The 22,999-nt window shown below is 36.5% G+C and overlaps 1 protein-coding gene across 2 annotated transcripts in view; it reads right to left on the minus strand.

Annotated features, from left to right (window-relative positions):
* Nucleotides 1-22,999, minus strand: part of ATRNL1 (attractin like 1) — a 516,200-nt gene that overhangs the window by 449,035 nt on the left and 44,166 nt on the right. For both annotated transcript variants that reach the window (XM_062635366.1, XM_062635365.1), the window contains exons 4-7: nucleotides 22,373-22,501; nucleotides 18,804-19,012; nucleotides 8,087-8,261; nucleotides 6,812-6,899 (exon numbers count right to left, since the gene is read on the minus strand). In XM_062635366.1, the coding sequence (XP_062491350.1) occupies nucleotides 6,812-6,899; nucleotides 8,087-8,261; nucleotides 18,804-19,012; nucleotides 22,373-22,501 (601 nt within the window). The remainder of the gene's footprint in view (nucleotides 1-6,811; nucleotides 6,900-8,086; nucleotides 8,262-18,803; nucleotides 19,013-22,372; nucleotides 22,502-22,999) is intronic.

Below are 22,999 nucleotides of genomic sequence, written 5' to 3' on the forward strand. Positions count from 1 at the left end.
TCACATCCTTCAGTACAAGCTTATGATAGGATTATGCTACATGTATGTGAGCCCATGTTTTTCCCATGAGGCAAAACAACATTTTAAACAGCATAGTGAAGACCCACAAAAGTTGTAAGGAGGCTGTGCACTGATTCAAAGGCATGGTTTGAACAAGCATCCTCCTTAAAAGGAGCCTATATGGCTCATTCATTACACTGCCACAAAGATCTCAAAAGGCGAATCGGCATCTCTAACACAGCAGATTAAATATTTATTTCTTTATTTTGAAATGCAGACAGACTAGAGCAGAAAGAGGAGCTAATTAGGGAGCTGCAGGTGCTGTAAAACAGTATCCGAAGAAAAAAGATTTGACATTGAGGAAGACACTACACAGAAAAAAAAGGCGACCTAAAGAGCTGCATGAACTTTGGAAAGATTACTTAAGACAGCTGACAGTAAAAAAAAAATCCTCCTCACAGTTCTGTTTTAAATGATTCAAAGTTCAGATAAAAGAACACTCCTGTGAGAAGCAATCTTTATAAATGACACAGCAGATCCTGTACACAAAACTATTCACAGAATAAGACGAGAAGGTCATGACAACTGTTTTATCAACCGCAAAACCAGATTTAACTAAGCTTCGCTAAGGGCTATTTCGGAGATGAAGCAGCTCCTAGTGCTGCTGAAAAACACTTTAAAAGTTAGTGATGATCAGCTGAACACAGAGAAAGAAAGGCTCATCGACCAAAGTCGGTAGAATAAATACAGAATGAAAACAAAACGGCACATGCATAGTTATATAGGACAAAACTCAGCATCCTAGGCACATAAAGGTGGACATTTATCTGGAAAGCCTAATCAGGAAGAGACTGTAGGAAGGGTACAAGCGCAAATGGTCTTAAGCAGCCTAAAGATTTTAAAAGAAAAATACAAATCCCATTATAAGCTTACACTACCTTTATCACTTATATAGTTCCTTTGACCTTGGACATGCTCTGTTCCCTACATCATATCTCAGTGTTAATACTGATTTAATATTTCATATAAGCACAGTAATTCAAGATTTTTCTAAAACTTATCATAATTTTATTCTTTAGACTTTGCAATTTTTCTTATTTCCTAAAAGAACAACATTTATCAGCTGCTCTGACTGTATCCAGCAATGTCACACTGTTATGCAAATCTTGCCTGCATTCCAAAAGAATCTTATCTGGTAGTTACCAAAAAAAAAAAAATGAAAATGCAGTAAGAGGGTAATTTATAATCCATTTCTAATGAATTGGAAGTAAATTAATCATGTTAAAATAACTACGCAATTTTGATTTTGTATTTCTCAACTGAGTTATGGCTACACAGTAGAAAAGTTTCTTCCTCAGAAACAAGTTTACTGCTTTAGTTCTTATTTAAATCTAATCTGTTCCTGAAAACTTGGCCAAAGAAATACTACTCCTAAAGTACATGAAGAACAGTCAATTCTCAATTTTCTTGAAACAGAATCATCCATCTTTTTGTCTCCCCTAGACTGTACCCATGCATTAATATATAAATTAATTTTATGTAACCTAACGGGACTCAAATTCTTGAGAACTTTTGTTCTCTGCTTACCTGAGATTTCTAACAGTCAAATCTCTAAGAAATTTCTGGATTATTTTTTCCCAAATGATAAAGAAGACTCAAGTCACCTAGCAATAACTCATTCAATACAAGCCTGTTTTCTGCATTCAGCATTTGCCACCTGGTTTAGGACTCTGCAATACCTCTTCTTCCTTTTTCCCAAGACATACTATGTGCTATCACAAAAGAAAAAAAACTGAATAATCAACATCTCCACATGATCCAATTAAGCTCCCATTAGATCAGACTGATGAAAAAATACCAGAAGAGATATACAAACTCAACACTAATACCAATTAATTTGGAAAAGAAATCAAAACAATCATTCTTTTTAATAAAGCTTTAAAATTGGAAATAACATTCATTAAACTCAAATGAGCCAAATTAAGTTTGACTATGTATAAAACAGCCCATATTACTGGAAAACATCTTTACATTTACTAGTACATCGGCCTGCATGTTTGCTTCATTCCTATTGCCAGACTCAAAGGAAACAAATCTCAATGGCCCGCCACCCTTCCAAACTCTTGGGAACACTAGCAGTAGTTTAATTATGAGGTTGAATGCTGTGATGCAACCACAAGTTCACTACCAAGTAAGCTTCCAGCAGCAACCATATACACCTTGTATGCAACTTTCTTTCTAATTTATTCCAGGAATCTAGTATTTTCCAATTTACTGTCAAACTCCCAACCTAGTCACTATTTAGCAAAGCTGTATGTACTTACTTTAAAAACCTCACAAGCCATTTCCTCCAGTCTCTTTATAATCCTATTTCTTATACGAATTATTTTAAAGTATGTGGACATTTTTGAGTATCAAGATGCCAGGAACTATACACAATCTTTGATGAGAACCAACTGATATCAGAGATAGGCAGCATCTTTCCAATAGCCATTCTGAAGACTGAAGGTAATGTGATTCAATAGTTCAGTTGATCTAAAAGCAAGAACACTTTTATACTCTTCTCACCTATAAATGCATAAAAAGCCTTAGTCACTTGTCATAACCATACATCAGTGGGAGTCATCTGATATTTTTTCTTCAGAATAAAGTGGTACAGTACTTTTATTTTAACTAAAGAAGCTTTCTGAGGGAAATGGGCACAGTAACTTATTTCATTCTCTACAGAGTCAATCTTATAGTTTCAATTTACCTTGCACCACAATCAGGCAATACCAGCTCTGCGCTCTCAATCCAGTCTAGCACTAGGCTTTGAAATCTCAGGAGCTCAAGTCAAAAACTTAATCTAATTTCCTCTCTGTGGCTATTTTTTTCTCCCAACTATAAAGGAAACGTTACACAATGACTAGTACACAGCTGAATACACAGCTCAAAGCTGCCATCTCTAGGTGTTATGTTCTACTACTCTTCACACTATATTATTTTTCTGTTTGTTTCTAGAGACTGAACACCTGAAAGGAAAAATATCAAAAGTTTATCTTAACATAACTTAACTGCAAAAGGATGTACCTTTTTCTCTCAAAAATGTTTACATGACATTTTGGCCCATGTAATTCTGATATTTAACGTAAGTACAAGCAACATATGAATTACATGACATGAATAGTTCTGTGTCCATTATTAGTGAAATCTAATTATTAATTAATATGTGTTTTTAACAGCAACAGCTTCTTCATTACACACTTGCTTGCAGCATTCATTAATATTAACGAGAGTGCCATTTCCTCACCGATATCCAAAAGGATCTCTGGTTTAAGACAGGTCTATTGTATTTAAAGTAGCTCAAAATGGTTACTGTCAAAATTGGTAAAAGTAGCTCAAAATGGTTACAGTTTAGTCTGGAATATCTCAAGAAAATATTAGCAGTGTCAAATAAAAAGGTTAAATGATATTTTAAGCCTATATTCTGGACTGATAAATGATACATTACTTGAACGTTTCTCAACTAAAAGGTCCACATTCTACAAGTACCATAACAAGCAAAGATAGCGGTCAGAAAGATCTGACCTTTCAAAGAACAGATAATACATTAGTAATGAGTCAGGGAACTGACAACCTGAAAAGCAATTTCTGAATTGATGCTGGGGCATGCACAGAATCTTGTTCATATTACTGCTGAAAAACGCCTCTATTATATTAACCATGCCATAGACAGTTTCAACATCTCTGGAAGAATAATAATAAAGGAGGACTATATGAAAGGAAGACTGACCATAAAAAGAAACCAAAAGGAACAAGTAAAAAGGATAAAATCCTTATTGACAATATTAAGACAATTTAAGGACATCTGCTCAGATCATATGAATGTTTTCTGTTTACAAATCCTTTCCACTACAAATAAGTAAATAAATAAATAAAGAGCTTGACTTAGCAGGAGGATAATGAAGACTGCTAGAAGAAAAAGTATACTTCAAGATAAAGGTTAAAAATTTCCAGCAGATTAAACCACTGAGAAATAAAAAGTCAAGACATGAAACAGTTTAATGAGCTGCCTGCAGAATTTATATATAAAGAAATACTATATATAATAAGTACTAATACATAATTCTTCAAAGGAATTAGAAACACAGCTAACTAGATACTTTGTGGTGCCAAGAGACACAAACAGACACAAGGAGTATTCTGGGAAGATCGGTTGGTAGCAATAAAATGAAGTTAATTTCCCAGTGAGACTTCTTCATGGTAGACTTCAGAGATATTTCCACAGCAGAAATTCATAACAGGAGCTTATAGTAAAAAACACAAAGCTGACAGAACAATCAGCACCAAGTCACCAGGATCAGTTCTGAAGGAATTCAAGAACAAAAAAAGATGATCCTTCTCTGTAGTTTGCAAATCCCTCCTTAAAAATGTGTTAGTACCAGAAGAGTGCAAAGCAACAGGCATAAAGGACCAAATTCAGGGAACAAATGGATAAGACAGGCCCACAGAGGAAAAGTCTAACAGCTTTTGAAATGGGAAGTTTTATCTTGCAAATCATTGGATTTTCTTGAAGGAATCAAAGGTCTGGTTGAGAAAGTTACCTGGAATTCCCAAAAGATGCTTGATAGCTTCTTTAAGGCATGAAAAATGTTAAGAGACTCTGGGAAAAGCGCAAGGCAGATAACACAAGGCTAAATAATTCAATAAATAAAGGTTTGGGGGGAAAACAGTCACTTAAATGCATAGAGGTCATTAATGGTGTCCCACAGAGATCTACATCTGGGATTTGTTTGTTCAACATACTGACAAGCCATCTGGCACAGGAATTAATGGAAAAATTAGTGGGTTTTGACAATACTATGCTACTCAAAATAGCTGAGACAGTGGTCAAAAGCAAAGAATTAATTGCAGAACAATCTCATAACACTGAGTGTGCAATATGAAGATGAATAAAAGTGTAAATAAGTGTTCACATAGATAAGTATATGTTCTTACGCACACGCATCACTCAAATTTTAACTCTGACCATAAAACGGTGGGGTTTTAGTTGACTAGAATGAGGTCTTGATGCTATAACCTACAGTTCTGTGAAAATACCTGTTCAAAGCCAACAACAGATTTTCAAAAAAGCTAAAATACAGTTAAGAATTAACAGAAAAAAATTAGACCTCTGAGGAACCAGTATACTAAAGACTGATTATCTGTATTTCAGAAGGGATATTACAGAACCAGAAGAGGTAGAGGTGATAATGCAATGTTATATAAGGTATGAAATAGCTTCCTTCTAGAGGATTATTGAAAACACAAGGAATTTTCAGCATGAAAAAGAAATGATACAGAAAGGATATGATGGACTCACAGAAACTTGTGGGTGGTACTGAGGAAGTAAATGGAAAATAAGAAATAGTAATTATCAAAATTAAAACAGCTAGTACCACTCTCCCAAAAAGGGGCATTCCTTCACAAAACACACCAGAACTCTTTCAGCACAGGGTAGCATCAATGCTAAAATAAATAGATGGTTCAAAAAAATAAAAAACACCACACACATGGATTCATAATCTTTCCACAAAGATAATATCCTATATGAGGAAATCTCAGATGCAGACTACACTATTCCGAGGAAGCTTCAAAATGTTCTAGTCATTTTTTCTTATATTCTTCTCTTGGTGTTTGCTGTTACCCGTTGTTCAAAACATGTTACCAGGCCAGATGAACACTGTGGTCAGACTTGAGACAATCTTTTATGTTCTTCCCTGATGGGTGTATCTTACAAAAACAACTAAAGATGTGATACAAATTCTGTACTTCTCTGTCACTTAACAAGCCTGACATCATCTGCACAAGGCTAAATTAAGCACTGCATTCACTTTTGCACTTACATAACTAATACTAGCCAAAAAGTAACCAATAGACAAAAGCAGTTTTCTTTTTTAAGTAAAGACCTTTTTTTTTCTTTATATTCTATCACTACGAATCTTTTTTTTTTTTTTAAATATAGTGAAATAAACCTCTAAAAGTGCTTTCAAGAAAGCCATGTGAAGACTACATGGTATCAGTAGAAGCAAAACCATCAGTAGTTCTTATTTATTTGAACTTACAATAAGATGATACTATAGAACAACAACTTGTATTTTAATATTGCTCTGTTCTATAATTAAAGCACATGAATAAGAATTTATTTCCTACTGACATGGCCCTTAAGGCATTAACAGGCCTTAGTGACCCTGGCCAGCCTCACCAAGAGGACCCTCAGTCCCTGACTGCTTGTGACCCTTCCTCCTGGATTGAGCCGGACCCATGCCGTAAGTATCTTGTCTCCTGGGTGGAGCCCTCAGGTGTGTGTTGTAGCCTTCTCTCCAGTCTTGCCTCAGGCTATGTCTCCTTGTGCCCCTGATCTCCCTGAATAGTCCCCAGCCCTGGGTCTTTTCTTGCCATGTCTGGGGCTGTCAAAAGAGCCTGCTACAGACCCCTGGCTCTGCCTGCTGGGCTTAGTCCCTGGGGATGGTGCCCAGTCAGCAACACCACTGCCACGGTTCCCAGCTCTCCTTCCCTTAGTGCAACTCCAATTATATTAGTCCCCTTTTATCGGGAGGTTTAGCTCTGAGGATTTATGGTCAGCTAGTAAATGACTTAGATCTATCGCACAATCTTCTTTCCAAAAATTGCGCAATACATCTAAGTACTGAATAAGACACTAATACAAAATGTTTAGGGACTAGAAATTAAATTATCTTCGAAAATAACCTATGTTCATGATGAATCATTTTAAGATCACTAACAGGACACACAAAGGAATTCATTAAATAGGATGTTGAAGAGTCCAAACCTGATATAAAGCAAGAGTGTGTCCATATCTCTGAAGTGGCCCTTTGGATACAGGTACGACATTCCATATACTGCTTTCCAGATTGTAGCTAAAAGAGAAACAGAAAAGTAAACATTTTCTACCTGCAGAGAAATAGAGAGGTTTATATGTTCAAACTGACATCTGTTTGGCAAGCTTGACCAGTCACTGATTATCTGACATGGCTATTCGTCTGCAACAGTAACATGATCATTCTGAAATGTTACAATAGTGTACAAATGTTCATCAAGCAAAACAAGAGCAGCTCTTTCCCATCAATTACAGGGATGTAAAAAAAAAAATCACCAAACTTAACCGGGTAGTTACGAATCTCGGTTGCCAAGATCACCATTATCAGCCACATAAAAAACCCACCCCACTCAACTGCTTATGTCACAATCTTCTGCACTACTTTGAAGAGTTATTGTTGAACACTCTCTCTGCTACATGGTTGATTTTAATTTCCATTAATTTTTTTAATTAACTATTAATCCATTAATGCATTAACACATCACAAGATGAAAGAGAGGTAAAAAATAATTAATAGAGGTAGAAAAGAAAAACAAAGGTGATGATGGGATTTGTTTTGGATAATTCTAAATGTGTGAAAGAAAATATAACGTAGACTAAAAAAGCAGAAATAAACATGTCATCGTTTGCATTTGCCACATTTAGGACCTCTCTATATATACAAGTTACCACGCAAATCAACTAGATAATATTTACAGCTGCTTCAACATTGTTTTCAATACACGATCAAGTGCACATACATCCAAGCTGTCATTAGCAAGTGAAACATGGACGACCTGCTTACCCATGCTGGCATGGCACTAATGGCCAGTAGAGGGTTACCTCTACTGACAGGGTAGATTTCTGCTACCCAAGGTATTCATGCATTAAATGCAAGTCTCCTATATTAATAAATTATCTCCAATAATGTAGTTAATATTCTATATGTACTGTGTGAAAATATCAGCACATGGATTTCTTTCTCTGTTTAAATCACATTTTTATGTTTTGCAGCAAAGTATAGCAAGTGTTTTCACAAAACTGAGGAAATTACGCATACAGATTGATGGTACCTGTATTTTTGCCTCTGATAATCATAAGAAAATGACAAGCAGAAAATAAGACCATTAATAACCTAAAAAACTTAAACCTTTCCATAAAATTGCAGTGTAGAGACTACCTCCCAGGTAAGATCTGTTTTCCCTAAGCTGCATCAGAAAACGATACGACAAAGGATAAATCACTTACTTCAACACCATTTGGAATGAACTGTAGTTAAAAGTGTAGCCACCAATCACCCACATAAATTTCCCGTGCAGGACTGCCTTATGGGAAGCCCGGCCCACAGAAGGGCTGAATGGTTTTACATTTGGTAGAATCCAGTAAGACTCTGTAGAAGGGACGTTCAAAGAACAATCTGGACCTGTTTTGTAAACAAATGTGCAATTTGTACAATCTGTTAGACAGGGATGTTAGAGCCACTAAAGCAGAAACAGGGAGGCTTAATTACAGATGTCAGGATTGCTCATTCTGATAAAATACAGTATACACTTTTATGTTTAACAGATGCTCAGTGAAATAAATTGACAACAGGGAATGTCAGTCAAATTGAAAGCATTGGATTAGCTCAAATAATAATGATCCATTTCTGCATTCTTCTCTGAACACATATTGTATGAGTCACAGATTAAAAGAAAAGCATAATGCATCATATTTTTAGATGCTCTACAGGTCAAAAATGTACTACACAATATACACTGCATGTTACCTCTGGGGAAAAACTTACTGTGGTTAATTCAAATACAGTATATCTTATATCAAAGCAAATAACGTTACAGGAAATTATACAATATAGATTATACTCTGTTAAATTTTAGGAAGAAAAAAATGTCCTTTGCCAATATTGTTCTGCGCTGCTTTTCAAGAGTACAGACTGTAAAGTGCTTTAGAAAAAGATCTGAATATTCAAATTTTGTAAAATTGCATAAATCATTCTACAAAGATAGCAAATCCACAGCTATTATTTTGAAATTTAAACATTTTTTTCTATTATAAGAAAAAGTCAGCAAAATGCACAATTTTTAGCTTATAGGACTATTAAAATCATGAACAGCAGAAATATTTAGTGTTCATTTCCTTTGTAATAACTAAAATGTGATCTCTTCATCATTAGTTTATGCTCTAGATGTTGGAAGAACTTGAAAATCTTATGTAAAACCTGAATATACTCAGAACATTGCTGAAACAAACAAACAAAAAAGACGGCTTGTGCACTCTTTGTCTCTTGTCAGTATCTGTGTATCATTAACTGGCTTTATTTCTAGAGAAGGAACACTGAACTTTTAGGACACCAATCAATGTGTTCCACTTTAAACAGTATCAATTATGGAACTGAAATTCTTGTCATCAGTGATTGCATACAGATGTTGTACGACAGCTAAATTATTTCTGTAATTTGATGCCGATACTAAAACATAATGGTATGTCCCTCTCAGCCCGCCTAACATCCCTCAACCTGCAGGACGTCCCTGAATACCTAAGCTGTTGAAGTCAGTGTGAGCATAACCTCCTTTGGGAGCTCAGTGATAACATGCTTAAAAAATAAAAGTAAAAATTAAACACAGCACCCTGTCCTCCAAACCTACTTAAAATTCTTTGAATAAATCAAGATGGGCTGATCCAATTGATACACCGACAGGGAGTTTTCACTGGATTTTAAAAGAATTCCCTTCCTAAAATCAGGAAACCTGATTTTTGTAGCGAAATAATGAAGGCCTTTACATGGCTAAATAACTGACTAGAAAATATAGTTATGAATAGTAGACAGAGTAAATGGCCACTTCTTAAAGGGAGGGAGGTCACCTGTGGAGTGGCACAAGGATTTCTACTCCCCAAGATATTCAACACAGACATTAATGATCCTGAAAGAGGATGAGCAGTGAAGAAAGTTTGCTGATAAAGGCAATTACCGGAGAGCAGAACAAATAAGATCAGCCCTTGAAGAGCCACAGAACAAGTTCTTGCCTCATCAGGTAACTGAGCTACAAAACTGCACATGAAACATAGATAAAAGCTATGTTTTAGACTGAGTGAAGAGAGTCGCTAAACTAACCATCACTAGACAGTAGCAAAGTCTCATTTGGGGAAAACTCATGAAAATATCACATCAACAGTCAGCAATGGTAAAAAACCCAAACCACATTAGGAATAGGGAACACTGTTACTTCCCTATATAAATCACTGTTTTGAACATACTTAAAAAATTGCATGCCCTAATCAAAAAGAAGATAGAATTGAAGACTGTTTACAAGAAAGTAATAGGGATGTTCAAAGGAATTGAATAGCTTCTGTAATTGGAACCACCAAGCCGGCTAAGACTTTTCCATTTGCAAAAGAAAAGAGCACCTGGAAATGAATTATAAATGTCTATAAAATAAGTGATATTGGATAGATATGAAGAGTGTACAGACTCCCTGAATGTAACAGCTGAGATTTATCAAAGGCAGCTTGAAAGAAGCCATGTTCTTAATAAACGAGAGGAGTAACTTCTGCAAAAAGTATCAGATCTCCTTGGCAAGAATGCTCTCCTGAGTAAGGATGTCCTGGATGCAAAGGTTGACACTGAGTCAAAGACAGACTGGACAGGCATTTAGAAGAGAGCTGCTGCTAAAGTTTCTAACTAAACTAATTTACATCAAGTTCGTAACTGTAAAGCATATTATCTTGGGGGTGGTGGAGTGGGCAGGGTGGAGGGGAAGAAAGGGGCACTTACATTTTTCCAATATGTATTACTATTTTGAGGCAACTTATTACTATTACTTCTTACACACAACAACCACGCATCCAATCTGTGCCTAACCAGTTGTCAACTTCTCCTAGTATTCTACAGAAGAATGACGTCCACTTGCATCCAAATTACCTTCCGTTCATTAAATAATGGAGACACTCAATTCCCATCATTCATTATACCTTCTACCCAGAAAAGATTAACAGTATTTGAATGAGGTCTAAGGAGAGTATGAACAATTCAGTATATTATTCTTAAGCATTAATAATAGACACTGTAACAGAATTGTAACCTCAGCAAGATTCTGATTCGGTGAATCACGGGAGGAAACAATTTGAACCCAGAAGTACTTAAAAATAAACAACTGATTAAGTACTCTTTGATCAGGAAAGGCATTAGAACTTCGAAAACGGTGCCTCGAGTCAGAAAATGAAAATACATTGAAGACTCTTATTACAGCGACCATCCTTGCATGTAGTGGTCAGCAGTGTCCCCTAGTGGCAAATAGTGAATAAGACACACAAATAACCTCACGCCAATTGATACCCGAGATACTCCGTGTTTGGAGAAAGGGAACCGGAAGAACTCACATAGCAAATACAAAATACATTCAGATGACAGTGAACGTATCAGAGTGAGGACAATCAGAAACTTTGTATAAAAAGTTAACAGTGCGAATTCTTAACAATACTGTTAACCAAATCAGTGATTGAAAGAGTGTTGCAGGTAACTTACAGCCTCAGTACTTCATTGCTGGTCTATGCTGAACAACAGGAAAGGTAAGATAGAGAAGACATGCACCATGTACCCAGGTCTTGTTCTGGCATGGAAGAAGGATGTGTTCTAAGGAGCCTCACCTGAACTCAGGAGCTTGAAAGCATCAGGTTTTTTCAAGAACACATCAATACCCTGTGCATGATGCACACATGCGCTAAAGTAACACCTGTTAACACTGCCACAGAAGAGGCATCCCTGACCTCCCCCTCACTGCTTCCTCTTTTCAGCTATCATCGTTACTGGCAACAGTTTTCACATGGCTTCACCATGAACCAGATAAGAGAATACATCCAAGTTGAAACTTGCTTTATTTCTAGCCAGGATAGCTTTTAATCTGGATGTGTTCCCTTATCTATGTTCCCTTATCTTTCACCTTGCCCATGCATGCCTAAATGTGCCAAGACTGTGTGGTCAGCACTACCTCTTCAGTGAAAGAGTAAAACATTCATGGAGTGTGACTGCTACTGCTGAACCCAGGACATGGAGTTATCACAGTATGTATAAATCAGTGAAAAAATGGAATATATAGTTGAAAAAAGCAATAGAATAATACTGTCGCTAATGAAACACTATTTAAACATCACTTTTGTAAGGCTATTGCCTTAGAAATGCAAGGTGAACGTAGAACTTAAAATACCATTTACAGATTTTTCCTACTTATATAGCATGAAATATCACTTTTATTTCAGCACAAATACATTTTCTCTTCAGGAACATCACATTCACCAAATACGTGCCTTTTGTGCAACAAAGAGCACTACAGCTGCAGAGCAAAGATAATGAAAAATATGTTTTATTATTTTCTATGCAAATACGATTTTTCTCCACTTACTTAAAATTGGATTTCTTTCTTATCTTCCTAATGTGTCACTCAATCCACCGGGGTAGGGGAGAGGGAAGCTTTAAAAACAGCAAACAACTTTATAAATCTGAATTGGAAGTCAATTACATTATCCTCAAAGGAAGAAGAAAATTCTATAGGTTTAAAAAAAGCGATTACCCACACAACACAAGAGAAAGAATCTAATTTCTATTTATTGAGGAGTTTCATGAACTGCCAAAGTAACAATCTGTTCCAGTAGTTCAAATTGTAAGATCAGTTTCCACCTAATGAGAAAATATCATCTACTGTCTTCGACCCTAATCTTCTCCTTTGGGATCACATGAAAAAAACTGAAGCATTGATGTGTTGAATGTAAATGTCACAGTCCTCTTTTCCATACAATCTAATCAAAGCATTTAAATAAAGCATTTGTTGTTATCTATTCTTTGATATCTGATCATTTGAGTTGAGAATCATTGCTTTAACATAATTTTCAACCACCACAAATACAAACCCAATATTACTGCTTCAAATACCCAATAAAATCTTCATATAACACTGAATTTGAGATTATGAAAAATATTTCTAAGAGAATATATCTGAATATATTTACAATAAAAATTCCATTGGAATTCCTTATCTTACAGGAAACTGGTGAGATATTAACTACATAAAAATAAATGGCTGCTATGTAAATGCAAAAATAAATGCTGTTCAAGAATGGCTCTAGTACTAGGTGTATTCATGCATCCCTACACTGCCACTGCACAACATCCATAGAGGATGTAATTATTTCCCACCTCCTACAAATAGTCTTGCTCCAAAATAGACTTATTGGTAGCCAAAGAAATCCCAGATAGGTCTCCAGCATTACAGAAGGCTGTGGCAGGTCTCAGCTTTCTCCATGAATTAAGCAGAAATCCTAACGCTCACAAGCTGACATGCCATCTGGTTGCTATTATTGAGTCCCCTTTCCTTCCTCAGCCAGGAAGAGTATCTGCAGGGTCAGTCTCAGTAGGCAAGCCAAAAGGGCTGCACTGCCTGCCATTTCTGCCTCTATTCAACACTGCCCTTTAACTGTTTGTCTTCAGGTCTCAAACTCAGGATCAGGTACATTGGTAAAGAAGAATAAGGCCTGATCCCATGACAGTCTTTACTGGAAGCTTTCCTAGCCACCTTCTACACTTCAATCCAAGATTATAAAACAAATTCTTAATACTCTTGATCCCTAAATGTATGAATTTACAGTTTACAATGAAGTAATTACATCCCATGCATTAACTCTGTCTTGAAGGATACTCTGCTCCTCCTTTGTATTTAAAGTAACTCCCATCTTTGTCTTACCGGATTTCATTAGCAGTTTTATGAGTAATTATAGAAATTATGTAACGAGATCAGTCCCAAGTTCAGTCTTTAAATAGCACTGATACCTTTGCATTCCAAGACAGATGTGCAGCAAACCCACTCTTATTTCACAATTAAGAAGCTATGCCCCTCTTACTGGTCCCTTCTGTATTCCTAATTTCTTCAGTTTCAATGATTTCCTATTACCAAATGCTGGTTTCAGATGAATATATTGGGTTTTCTTGTAATTTCTCCTACAAATTATTTTAGCATGAACTACATTGACAAATCCACATTTCAACTGTTTCACTATTCAATCACAACAATGTGCTTCATTATTTCTTTCCTCAAGTTATGGTCTAGAAACTTACACACTGCTGAAAGAAAGCCATGAAGTTTTGGGCTGCCTGAATCACTTTCTTCCTATTCTGAAATAAAGGCGCTACATGTAATAAACTAAACTTAGCATCTTCCCTTGTCAGGGAGATCAGTACTATCTATCAGCTTCCCACATTCAGGACATAGTATTTCATTTGCTCATTAGTTTAATCAAGTGCTTGCACGCTCTAAACTGCTATATTTACATGCATCCATTTTAAATAAATATTTATTTTAAATTCATTAAGGTTTTCACTAATGCTTACAAATTGCAGGGGACTCCCTAAATCTCAGCCTAATTGCACATCCAGACCATTATGAACCACTTCAATACAGCCAACCATTTACTGAAATGAATCCAATAAATTCTATTAAGCTTCCTTTCAATAATCATCAGATGAGACCACAAAGGTATTTAAAATTGAAGCTGGCTCTTAATTTAACTGTGATATTCTTTCTTTTGCAATAAGGATATTTAATTTTCTTCGAATTTTAGACAACAGATTTTTAATGGTGCTATATTTTGTTTATAAATTGCACAAAGTCCTCCAAGGATGCTTGACAAATTATTACATTCAATCTGAACGTAAAACTGATGAATAAGTTTTCAGTACGTATGAAACAACCATCCATGTTAAGCCAATTCCTTCCTAGGATTCCTTCTGTAAACGCAAAACCTCCTTCGACAACTCTCCTTTCTATGACACTCATAATGATATTTACAAATAGGAGCACATAAAATGGATTTTAACTTAAAGCTGGGAAAGGAAAGGATTCCTTGGGCTTGTGCTTTTACGTACACATATTGTATTAATTGACATATAATGCACAAGACACCTCCCAGACTGTAAAACTGCAGTTTCTTCTGACTGAATTGATAGTCCGCCAGAAGAAAACCTGAAAAGTAAGATCTAGACAAAGACAGCATTATCACAGGGGAGAAGAGTGAAGACACCTGCTTCTATTTTTCTTTCCCTTCCAAAACCAGGTTTGTCCAAAGCAAGTGTTGTATCATATATCCTCTTCTCTGAAAATATGTACTTGTGTGCTTTCTGTTCAAGAACACCCAGGTACAGAAGCCTCAAATCCCAGATTTCAGACATCACAGCATTTGGCACAAGCTCTTTCCAGTTCTCCATTTCAACTGCTGCTGCCTCAGTTCATGTGTCAATCCTCCTTCACTCGTTTCAATAAACCACCACCACACAAGCACAGCTTTGCTAAATCCAAGCATTGAGGAAAAAGGTTTGCCTTTTCAGGATACCTAAGTCAAGTATAGACACACACTGACATAGCACTACTGGCCATATTCAAAATGCTGTTAGAATAAACACCATGCAATGAGCCAGGCAAAATACAGCAGTAGTCATAACATCCCTTTTATACTTCCATTGTTTACTTTTCTCCTTACATAAAGGCTCGTTTTTCCTTAGAGAGATGTTATAAAATTCAAGCTGCCTCAATTTCTAATAGACTTATTTCAAAGTTACTTAGTTCAATTTCAGAATCTGGTCTTCTGCTCCATCTATCTGGTAGGAGCAGATCTGCAGGGAGAAAAAACTAACCATATGCATTCCAGCATTTTTATTGATGTTATAACTTTGAGCTAGATCCAGTTCCTAGGACTGAATGCCTGTTTGTAGCTGGTATGCATTATGGGCAACCTTGGAGCTCATCTGGTGTAGTTTCATCTAAAAGGAATGCAGTTCCTGTTTTCAAACTACCTCACGATGCCATACAAAAAAACAGCACACGAGGAGAACCAGATTTACTTTGAAGGTACCCTTTGTAAAATAGTTTCAACCTATTTAATATGTGGCAGGATAGTTATTTCCTGTGCAGTGTATTGAATCAAGCTCCTTAAAAGAAATCAAAGAATATCTATATCTAGATGACCTGTGGTATTAATCTTAAAAAGTGTGAAACATATTCATAGTATTCAGTGATATTTTCATCATGGCCACTTAACCCTCTTAAAAATGTGGAAGTGTTTACAACCCTCACCGTCATCCTGAATTTTTTAACCATTACAGAAATTAATGGTTTGGAAAGCTCCTCTGCTCACTTTGTCTCAGCCTGAGACAATCCAAGACACAGCGATCCTGATATCAAAGAGAAATTTGACAGAATCATAGAATGGTTTGGGTTGGAAAGGACCTTAAACATCATCTAGTCCTAACACCACCTGCCATAGGCAGGGACGGAATTTGCTGGCTGTAAACACATGTTCAGCAGAAGGTAACATCTTTCTATAAACTATCCTTTTCAACTTCTTTAACAAGTCAAATAGTGCAAGAACCACCACTTTTGTCTCAGCCAAATCCACATTTCTTTGTTATCGGTGCCTAACAAAGAAAAAGGGAGCAAATAGGTAACGTGCTTTGGGTTTTTTTCCTGAGTTACACCCACAGCCTGTACCAGCAGCATCAACACATTCTGCTTTAGAATATCCAGAAAGCTTAAGCAGTAATGGGACAGTGAAATATGATCTAGTACTCAAAGGGAATCACTCCTCAAGATAAGCTTCAGCCTTCATTATGTTACCTGAATATTCATCTGTTTTTTTTCTGTATGTACTTCTGAGATCAAATATTTCAGAAATGTTTAACATTATTGAACATTATTAGCATTATTAAAATACTCTTAACAAAAAGTACATATAACAAGTATACTTTTTTAAATATACTTTTTGTTAAAAAATAAACTTCTTATATTACTTTATTTCCATGTCTAGAAGTTTCTATTACGGCTTTACTGTGTATTTGTACAACTAAAAGTTAACTGCAAGTATCTACAAGATCCTTCTTCCACAAAATGTATCTAACAATGAGGTGATCCTAATTTTTACTCAAAAAAAATTATTCTTTCCCAAAGAACGGTGTTCTCTTTTCTCAGAATACTTTTAAAATGGAATTTTTGTTTTCAAAGATGCTCCTTCCCCAACATCCACAAGATGTCACCATTGTAAAGGAAAGAAACCCCACGTGCTGAAAAAAGAAATAGTTTATGTTCTGAACCATGGATTTTATTTACTGTACATCTTAATGCAGTTCAACGATTTTATTTTTGTTTAATACAGGGATTAAATATACCTAGAAAAACCCAAACCCTAGAATTCTCCTCAAAAACAGAGAAATCAAGACCCTACTTCAGCCACTTGGTTTGAATTCCCAAACACACAAAAAACTTAGCAGACATCAAGAGCAGTAAGATAAGTAAAACCATTTCTGGTTCCAGCATTGCAAATAACCTACATAGAAGATACTGTCAGCTTAGGAACATTAAAGTATATAGATGCAAATAGATAAATAGATGACTAGAACAGAGAAGCAAGAGAGGTTCAGGAAAGTTTAGTACTGTTTAGTATTTAATAAGAAAAAACATTTACATATCCAAGCCAGCTCAGCTAACACAAAGTTTAAAAATTAATCAAAATCTATGTAGGTTCAGTGAAAAATCTGAGCAAAAACAAAGCTCTAATCCTACTCACTGCAGAAAAGAACAGGAAGCTATTATGCACAGAAATGGTAGATGAAAGGAAGGCACTAACAGTGAAAGTTAGACTTTTAATTTCATTTTGTGCTCAAAGCTTCAAATGTTAACTGAAGGTTCAGCCAAAACAGCATTTCCAAAGATTTGTGATTTTATACACAGGGATCTGAAACTGCAAGGCCCCAGTGCACAAATAAAAGGGTGATATTCTTGCTTCAAGTTTTATTCACAGCTTCCTTACAGTGATTAAGCTTTCAGGATCTCTTTTTGTGTGCTACAACCATGGAAGGGTCTAAAGGACTCAGCAACAAGTCTGCACTGTTTCCATTCAATGACCATATTGCTAACCCAGCTCCTTTCTGCGGGTGCACTGACTGCCTTTTAATGAATAACTTCATTAATGAAGAAGAGGAATGTATTAAATCTCATGGTGTCGTTGGTCTAATAGGTGTGACAGCTAATAGGAGTAAAAAAGTCATTTCCTTTGACATGCAAAAAGAAACAGCAATTAAACCAAAGCAGAGGCAGGAAGTAATGTGAAGAGGGCACATCAGCTAAGTAATCTGGAGGTACTTATACATTTCTTGCAAGAGAATAATGCCAAATTCAATCCACAGCAAGCTAATCCAATTGAGACTTCCAATAGGATTGGTAAAGGATAAAAAGAAAAAATTGACAAACACGTAGCATAGTTATTGAAAGTGAATTACACATTTAGGATCTGAAATAATTGCTCTTTAGTAAGAAAATTATTTATGGTCCTGAGAGTAAAAATACAGCACATGCTTACAGTACACCTGTTACTACTCTACAGTATGCATCCACACAGACTTTCTTGCACCATCTCAACAAAACAGCTTACCTTCATTTTTCATTGAGAGGATTTACAATATGCACAATGAAGGCAGCGCATACTTACTTCAGGAAACACTAAAAATATGATGTGATGATGCGAAATTCAGGAAGGAGAGGGAAGAAAATCAAATCTATCTAGGCATTAAAGAAATTAATAGAATAAGAAACTAGGCTATGGAGGAACTTGGCCTTCAGAAGTGCCCACAACTCTTGAGTAATTACTGCTATTAATATTTCAAATTAATGAGGCAAAAAGAAGAATGCCCACCACAAGGAACTTTAGGTCAGGTATTTCCACATTATCTTCAGACAGAAAACATCAAAGCTATGAGCCTTTTATGGCATTAAAGTACACACACCTTGGTCCGTGTGAAAATTTCCTCCAGACATTATTTGTTCCTTTATGTTTATTCTTTAAAGATGCTAATATAGATAGGCATTATAGATAGGATGCGTTAAAAGCAGTCCTTTTGTAAATATTAACTTGATTCCAAATAACAAAACCTTACCTTGCCAGCTGTCATTGCAAACACACAGCTTCTCGCCTGTCAAATCACAGTAGCCATGATCTGGACTGCCACAGTTGGCTTTACAATATGGAATATCACAGGCTTCTCCTTTCCAATACTTGTCACACTCACAGTATACCCGGCTTGGAACAGACACACTGGTTGTGCACTTCCCATGTTCTGAGCAGTTATTAGGACATGAATTAATTCTGAAAACAAACAATACATAAAATAAGGGAAATGAAAAGCCAAGAGTTCATTACAGTGGTTTGATCTGACAGTATTCCAACTGTACTTGTTAGACAAAGTATTTTCTTCCTGAAAAATTTCTGTGTACTGATAAAATACAAGTTTAATGATGATTTTACAGGCACATGAGCTGAAAAGGTATTCATCCAGGCTTACACACGCAGTCTGTGATGCAGTCAAGATCACAAACACTTTGTACTTTAACAAGGAGTATTGACATTAAGCAGAAGGACAGATCACCACCTATTTTTTCCTGTGTTCCAGTATCAGCTTTCTAGTCAGTCCCTTTAAATGTTTATTATTTCTAAGAACATCCACCCTACAAAACACTGAGATCACAGGCAACTGGATTGCAAAGCTATGGAAGCTGGTTCCAGAAATGCAGGCAATTCCTTGGAGATGAGGAAGGATTGAAAGACACTGAAGTATGCAGGTCCAATAGTTTCCATGATCAGAATCTCGGGCAGTATGCGCCTGATGGAGTCCAAAAAAGATTTGAAACCTTTCTGATGACTCAACAAAGGGCTGGGTTGAAACACAGAATAAACTCTTAGTACAAACGCCTGCTGGTAACACAGACTCCTCCCTGTAGATGCAAGAGTTGGATTCTGTTCATAGCATTCCTTGCTCTTACTGAAGAAAGAAACTGAAATAGTGGGGAATTGTTCAAGGCTGGACTTCGGCCAAATGTAGTAGTTGTGGTTGGAGGCTCAGGAGACATGCTTTCATTTTCTGAAGACTCACACCTCAGAGGGCAGATTCTGCTATATTACCAAACAAGAAGATTTCATATCTGAACTACAAACGTCCTGGGGCTTTGCCTATTAACACATGGCATTAAAACCATTGATGACACTAACTTCTGTATACCACAGCTCTGAGGAACCTCTTCTCCTGACTCTATAGGGAGAGAGTTCTGCAGGAAAGTGAACAGTTGAGTCTTCCCAATAACAGATACATCAATTTAAAAGTAGACACATTCCCACTCCAACAGGCTCATTAAGCATTCAAACACAAATAAAAACTGGATGAGCAGAGTTAAAAGCAGGTTGCCTGACTTAAAGGAATACAAAATTTACCAGGGAATTCCAGAGCAACTATTGTTTGCAACTGGCTTGGCATTTCAGACACAGATGTTGTGCTTCTGTCTTCCCCAAAATGAAGGGATATAAGCGGCCCACCAAGATAAAAGTCAGAAACTGCTTTGTGGTTACCAAACCAAGAAAGAAAGGGAAACAGAAGCACAGTGCAACAGATCGGCAACAGAAAAAAGTTAATGCAAGCATAAAACACAACTGCAGGAACTTCTATGTTTATGTACCATAAAGCTTTATTATAAAGAGCTACTGATGGCTCATTAAAAAACAGGAAAAAAAAAGCACATATTTTAAAAGTATCCGTTGCAATAGAAGAAACAGAGGAACCAAGTACATAAAATTTCCTGACTTATGTGTTTCATGGAATTAAAAACTGGCAGGTTTTTTATTTAGCTTAAACCTTCAAAAATATTAGGTAATAATATGTAGCATTCACCACTTCATCAAATCATGAAAGAATGCACAGCACATCTACTCATTTCTTAAGAATGCCATGTCATATTGCCATTTGCTCCCAAGACAAACACAAAGAAATGCAATAAAAGCTTCAGGGATCACTGAAAAATGTATCTAATTACAGTAGTCTGCCAGGTGACTGCATTTTACTGACGTCAATTGACAAAAATACCCTGTCTTCTGGACTGCTATTTCCAATGCAATACATGTAAAGTGAGGTTTCCCAAACTCTGAGAGCTATTTATTAACTGGTACAAGGGAGGCAAACCACTGCAAGTTACAGAAACAATCTCTCCATAGACAATTTAACAAAGACTTCTGCCAAGAGTAAAGCTATGGTAAAAAGCACAAAGAGGAATTTTAAACTAATAAAGAATATGACAAAAATATTACATATATTTCCACATTTGAAGTGCAGTGCTGGCCACTACATCCTAAAAACTGGCATTTCAGAATGTGAAGGAATTGAAAAAAAGGAACAAGAGTATCTTCAACCATAGGAAAAAATATCATGTGAAGAAACAGGTCCAACAGGGCCCAGTAATCCCTTCTTGAAGTAAAGCATCCAGTATAAAGAGACATTGCATTATTTATCACAAGCATGCCCCAAATGAGACAGAAATTGCAATCAACAGCTGGTGCATATAAGAAGGAAAAGGCTAAGGTCCACTGGATGCATCTTTAGAGATGCTGACACAGTAAAGCAGACAGGAGGAAAACAAGCATGACTTCATGTCTTTACCATCATAGTAACTAGAAGACAGGCAGTGTAAGAACCATGAAGGCAGAATTCAGACTAAGATGAACAATAGGAGGGGAAAGCACCCAAGAATTAGAGAAGAAATGGAATAAAACCATTGTGGCTTACACAAAAATAAAAGTAGGACCTCAGTGAAGGTTTCAAAAGCCACAGAAGTACATCCAGCAATCAAAATCAAGGAACAGATGATTCTAGCTCAAGAGAAGCAAACTGACATGACAGCACATATAATCTCCTTTCTATTCCATACAACTACATGTGTCGGGTAAATACTGGAAGGGATACATTCTAGTTCCATATGGCATAGGAAAAACAGTCTTGGAATGGCCACGTGGCTTTACTCAGAACAATATATTTTATCTCATTTTCTTTTCTTTATAACTGGTACTGTAATTACAACTTATTGCAACCCTAGCTCTGTATTTCTAAAGCCAGCAAATATAGCTCTTACGCAATTAATATATCAATAAACACCTTTGATGGGTTGGTCATTCTCACAGAATCATAGAATCACAGAATAGTTAGGGTTGGAAAGGACCTTAAGATCATCCAGTTCCAACCCCCCTGCCACAGGGAGGGACACCTCACACTAAACCATCTCACCCAAAGCTCTGTCCAACCTGGCCTTGAACACTGCCAAGGATGAAGCATTCACAACTTCCCTGGGGAACCCATTCCAGTGCCTCACCACCCTTACAGGAAAGAATTTATTCCTTATATCCAGTCTAAACTTCCCCTGTTTAAGTGTTAATCCGTTACCCCTTGTCCTATCACTACAGTCCCTAATGAAGAGTCCCTCCCCAGCATCCCTATAGGCCCCCTTCAGATACTGGAAGGCTGCTATGAGGTCTCCACGCAGCCTTCTCTTCTCCAGGCTGAACAGCCCAAACTTTCTCAGCCTGTCTTCATATGAGATGCTCCATTCACCTGATCATAGCATTCTCCTGAAAGAAATGACAGGCTAAATACTAAAGTAATGATTTATTAAAAAAAAAAAAAAAACTTACGAGTAAAAAATGTTAAATCCAGTTAAGTTATAAGCAGCATCACTGAAGAAATGTAGCAATGCATAGCCAGATGTAGTAACTACTTCAGGAACAGTTTCATTTCCACGCACTTCAGGAACTATTAGACCACTGGAAGAGAAAATGAGAAACATGTTTTTAATCAGCCTTCAGCTGGTAGGGGAGGAAGAGGAGTCACCTATTCTACTATCATATTCATAGAATCATAGAATTGTTAGGGTTGGAAAGGACCTTAAGATCATCCAGTTCCAACCCCCCTGCCATGCCCCTGCCTCCATACCATACTGACAAACTTATTTAAAAAAAAATAGTACAAAATGTGTATAAAATCTAAAATCCAAACAAACTCCTCCTTCACGCAGTAATGCGAAATTTCACATCTGATGGTGCATGCACTGTCAATTTGATTTTAAAAACTTATTTTAACTTTGGAAATATTTATATCCTTCAGACAGATGCTTAACACTGACTGTCTTTCAGCACGAGTTCTATTTCCACATAACAGAATCATAGAATGGTCAGGGCTGGAAAGGACCTTAAGATTATTTCCAACTCCCTGTCACATGCCATAGTCCAGTTATTTCTGACTGCCTGTCCAAAACCATTAAC

The sequence above is a fragment of the Pezoporus occidentalis genome, unplaced genomic scaffold (assembly GCF_034315485.1).
Source record: "Pezoporus occidentalis ecotype Australia unplaced genomic scaffold, CSIRO_AGI_Poc_V1 ctg45, whole genome shotgun sequence".
NCBI classification, from domain to species: domain Eukaryota; kingdom Metazoa; phylum Chordata; class Aves; order Psittaciformes; family Psittacidae; genus Pezoporus; species Pezoporus occidentalis.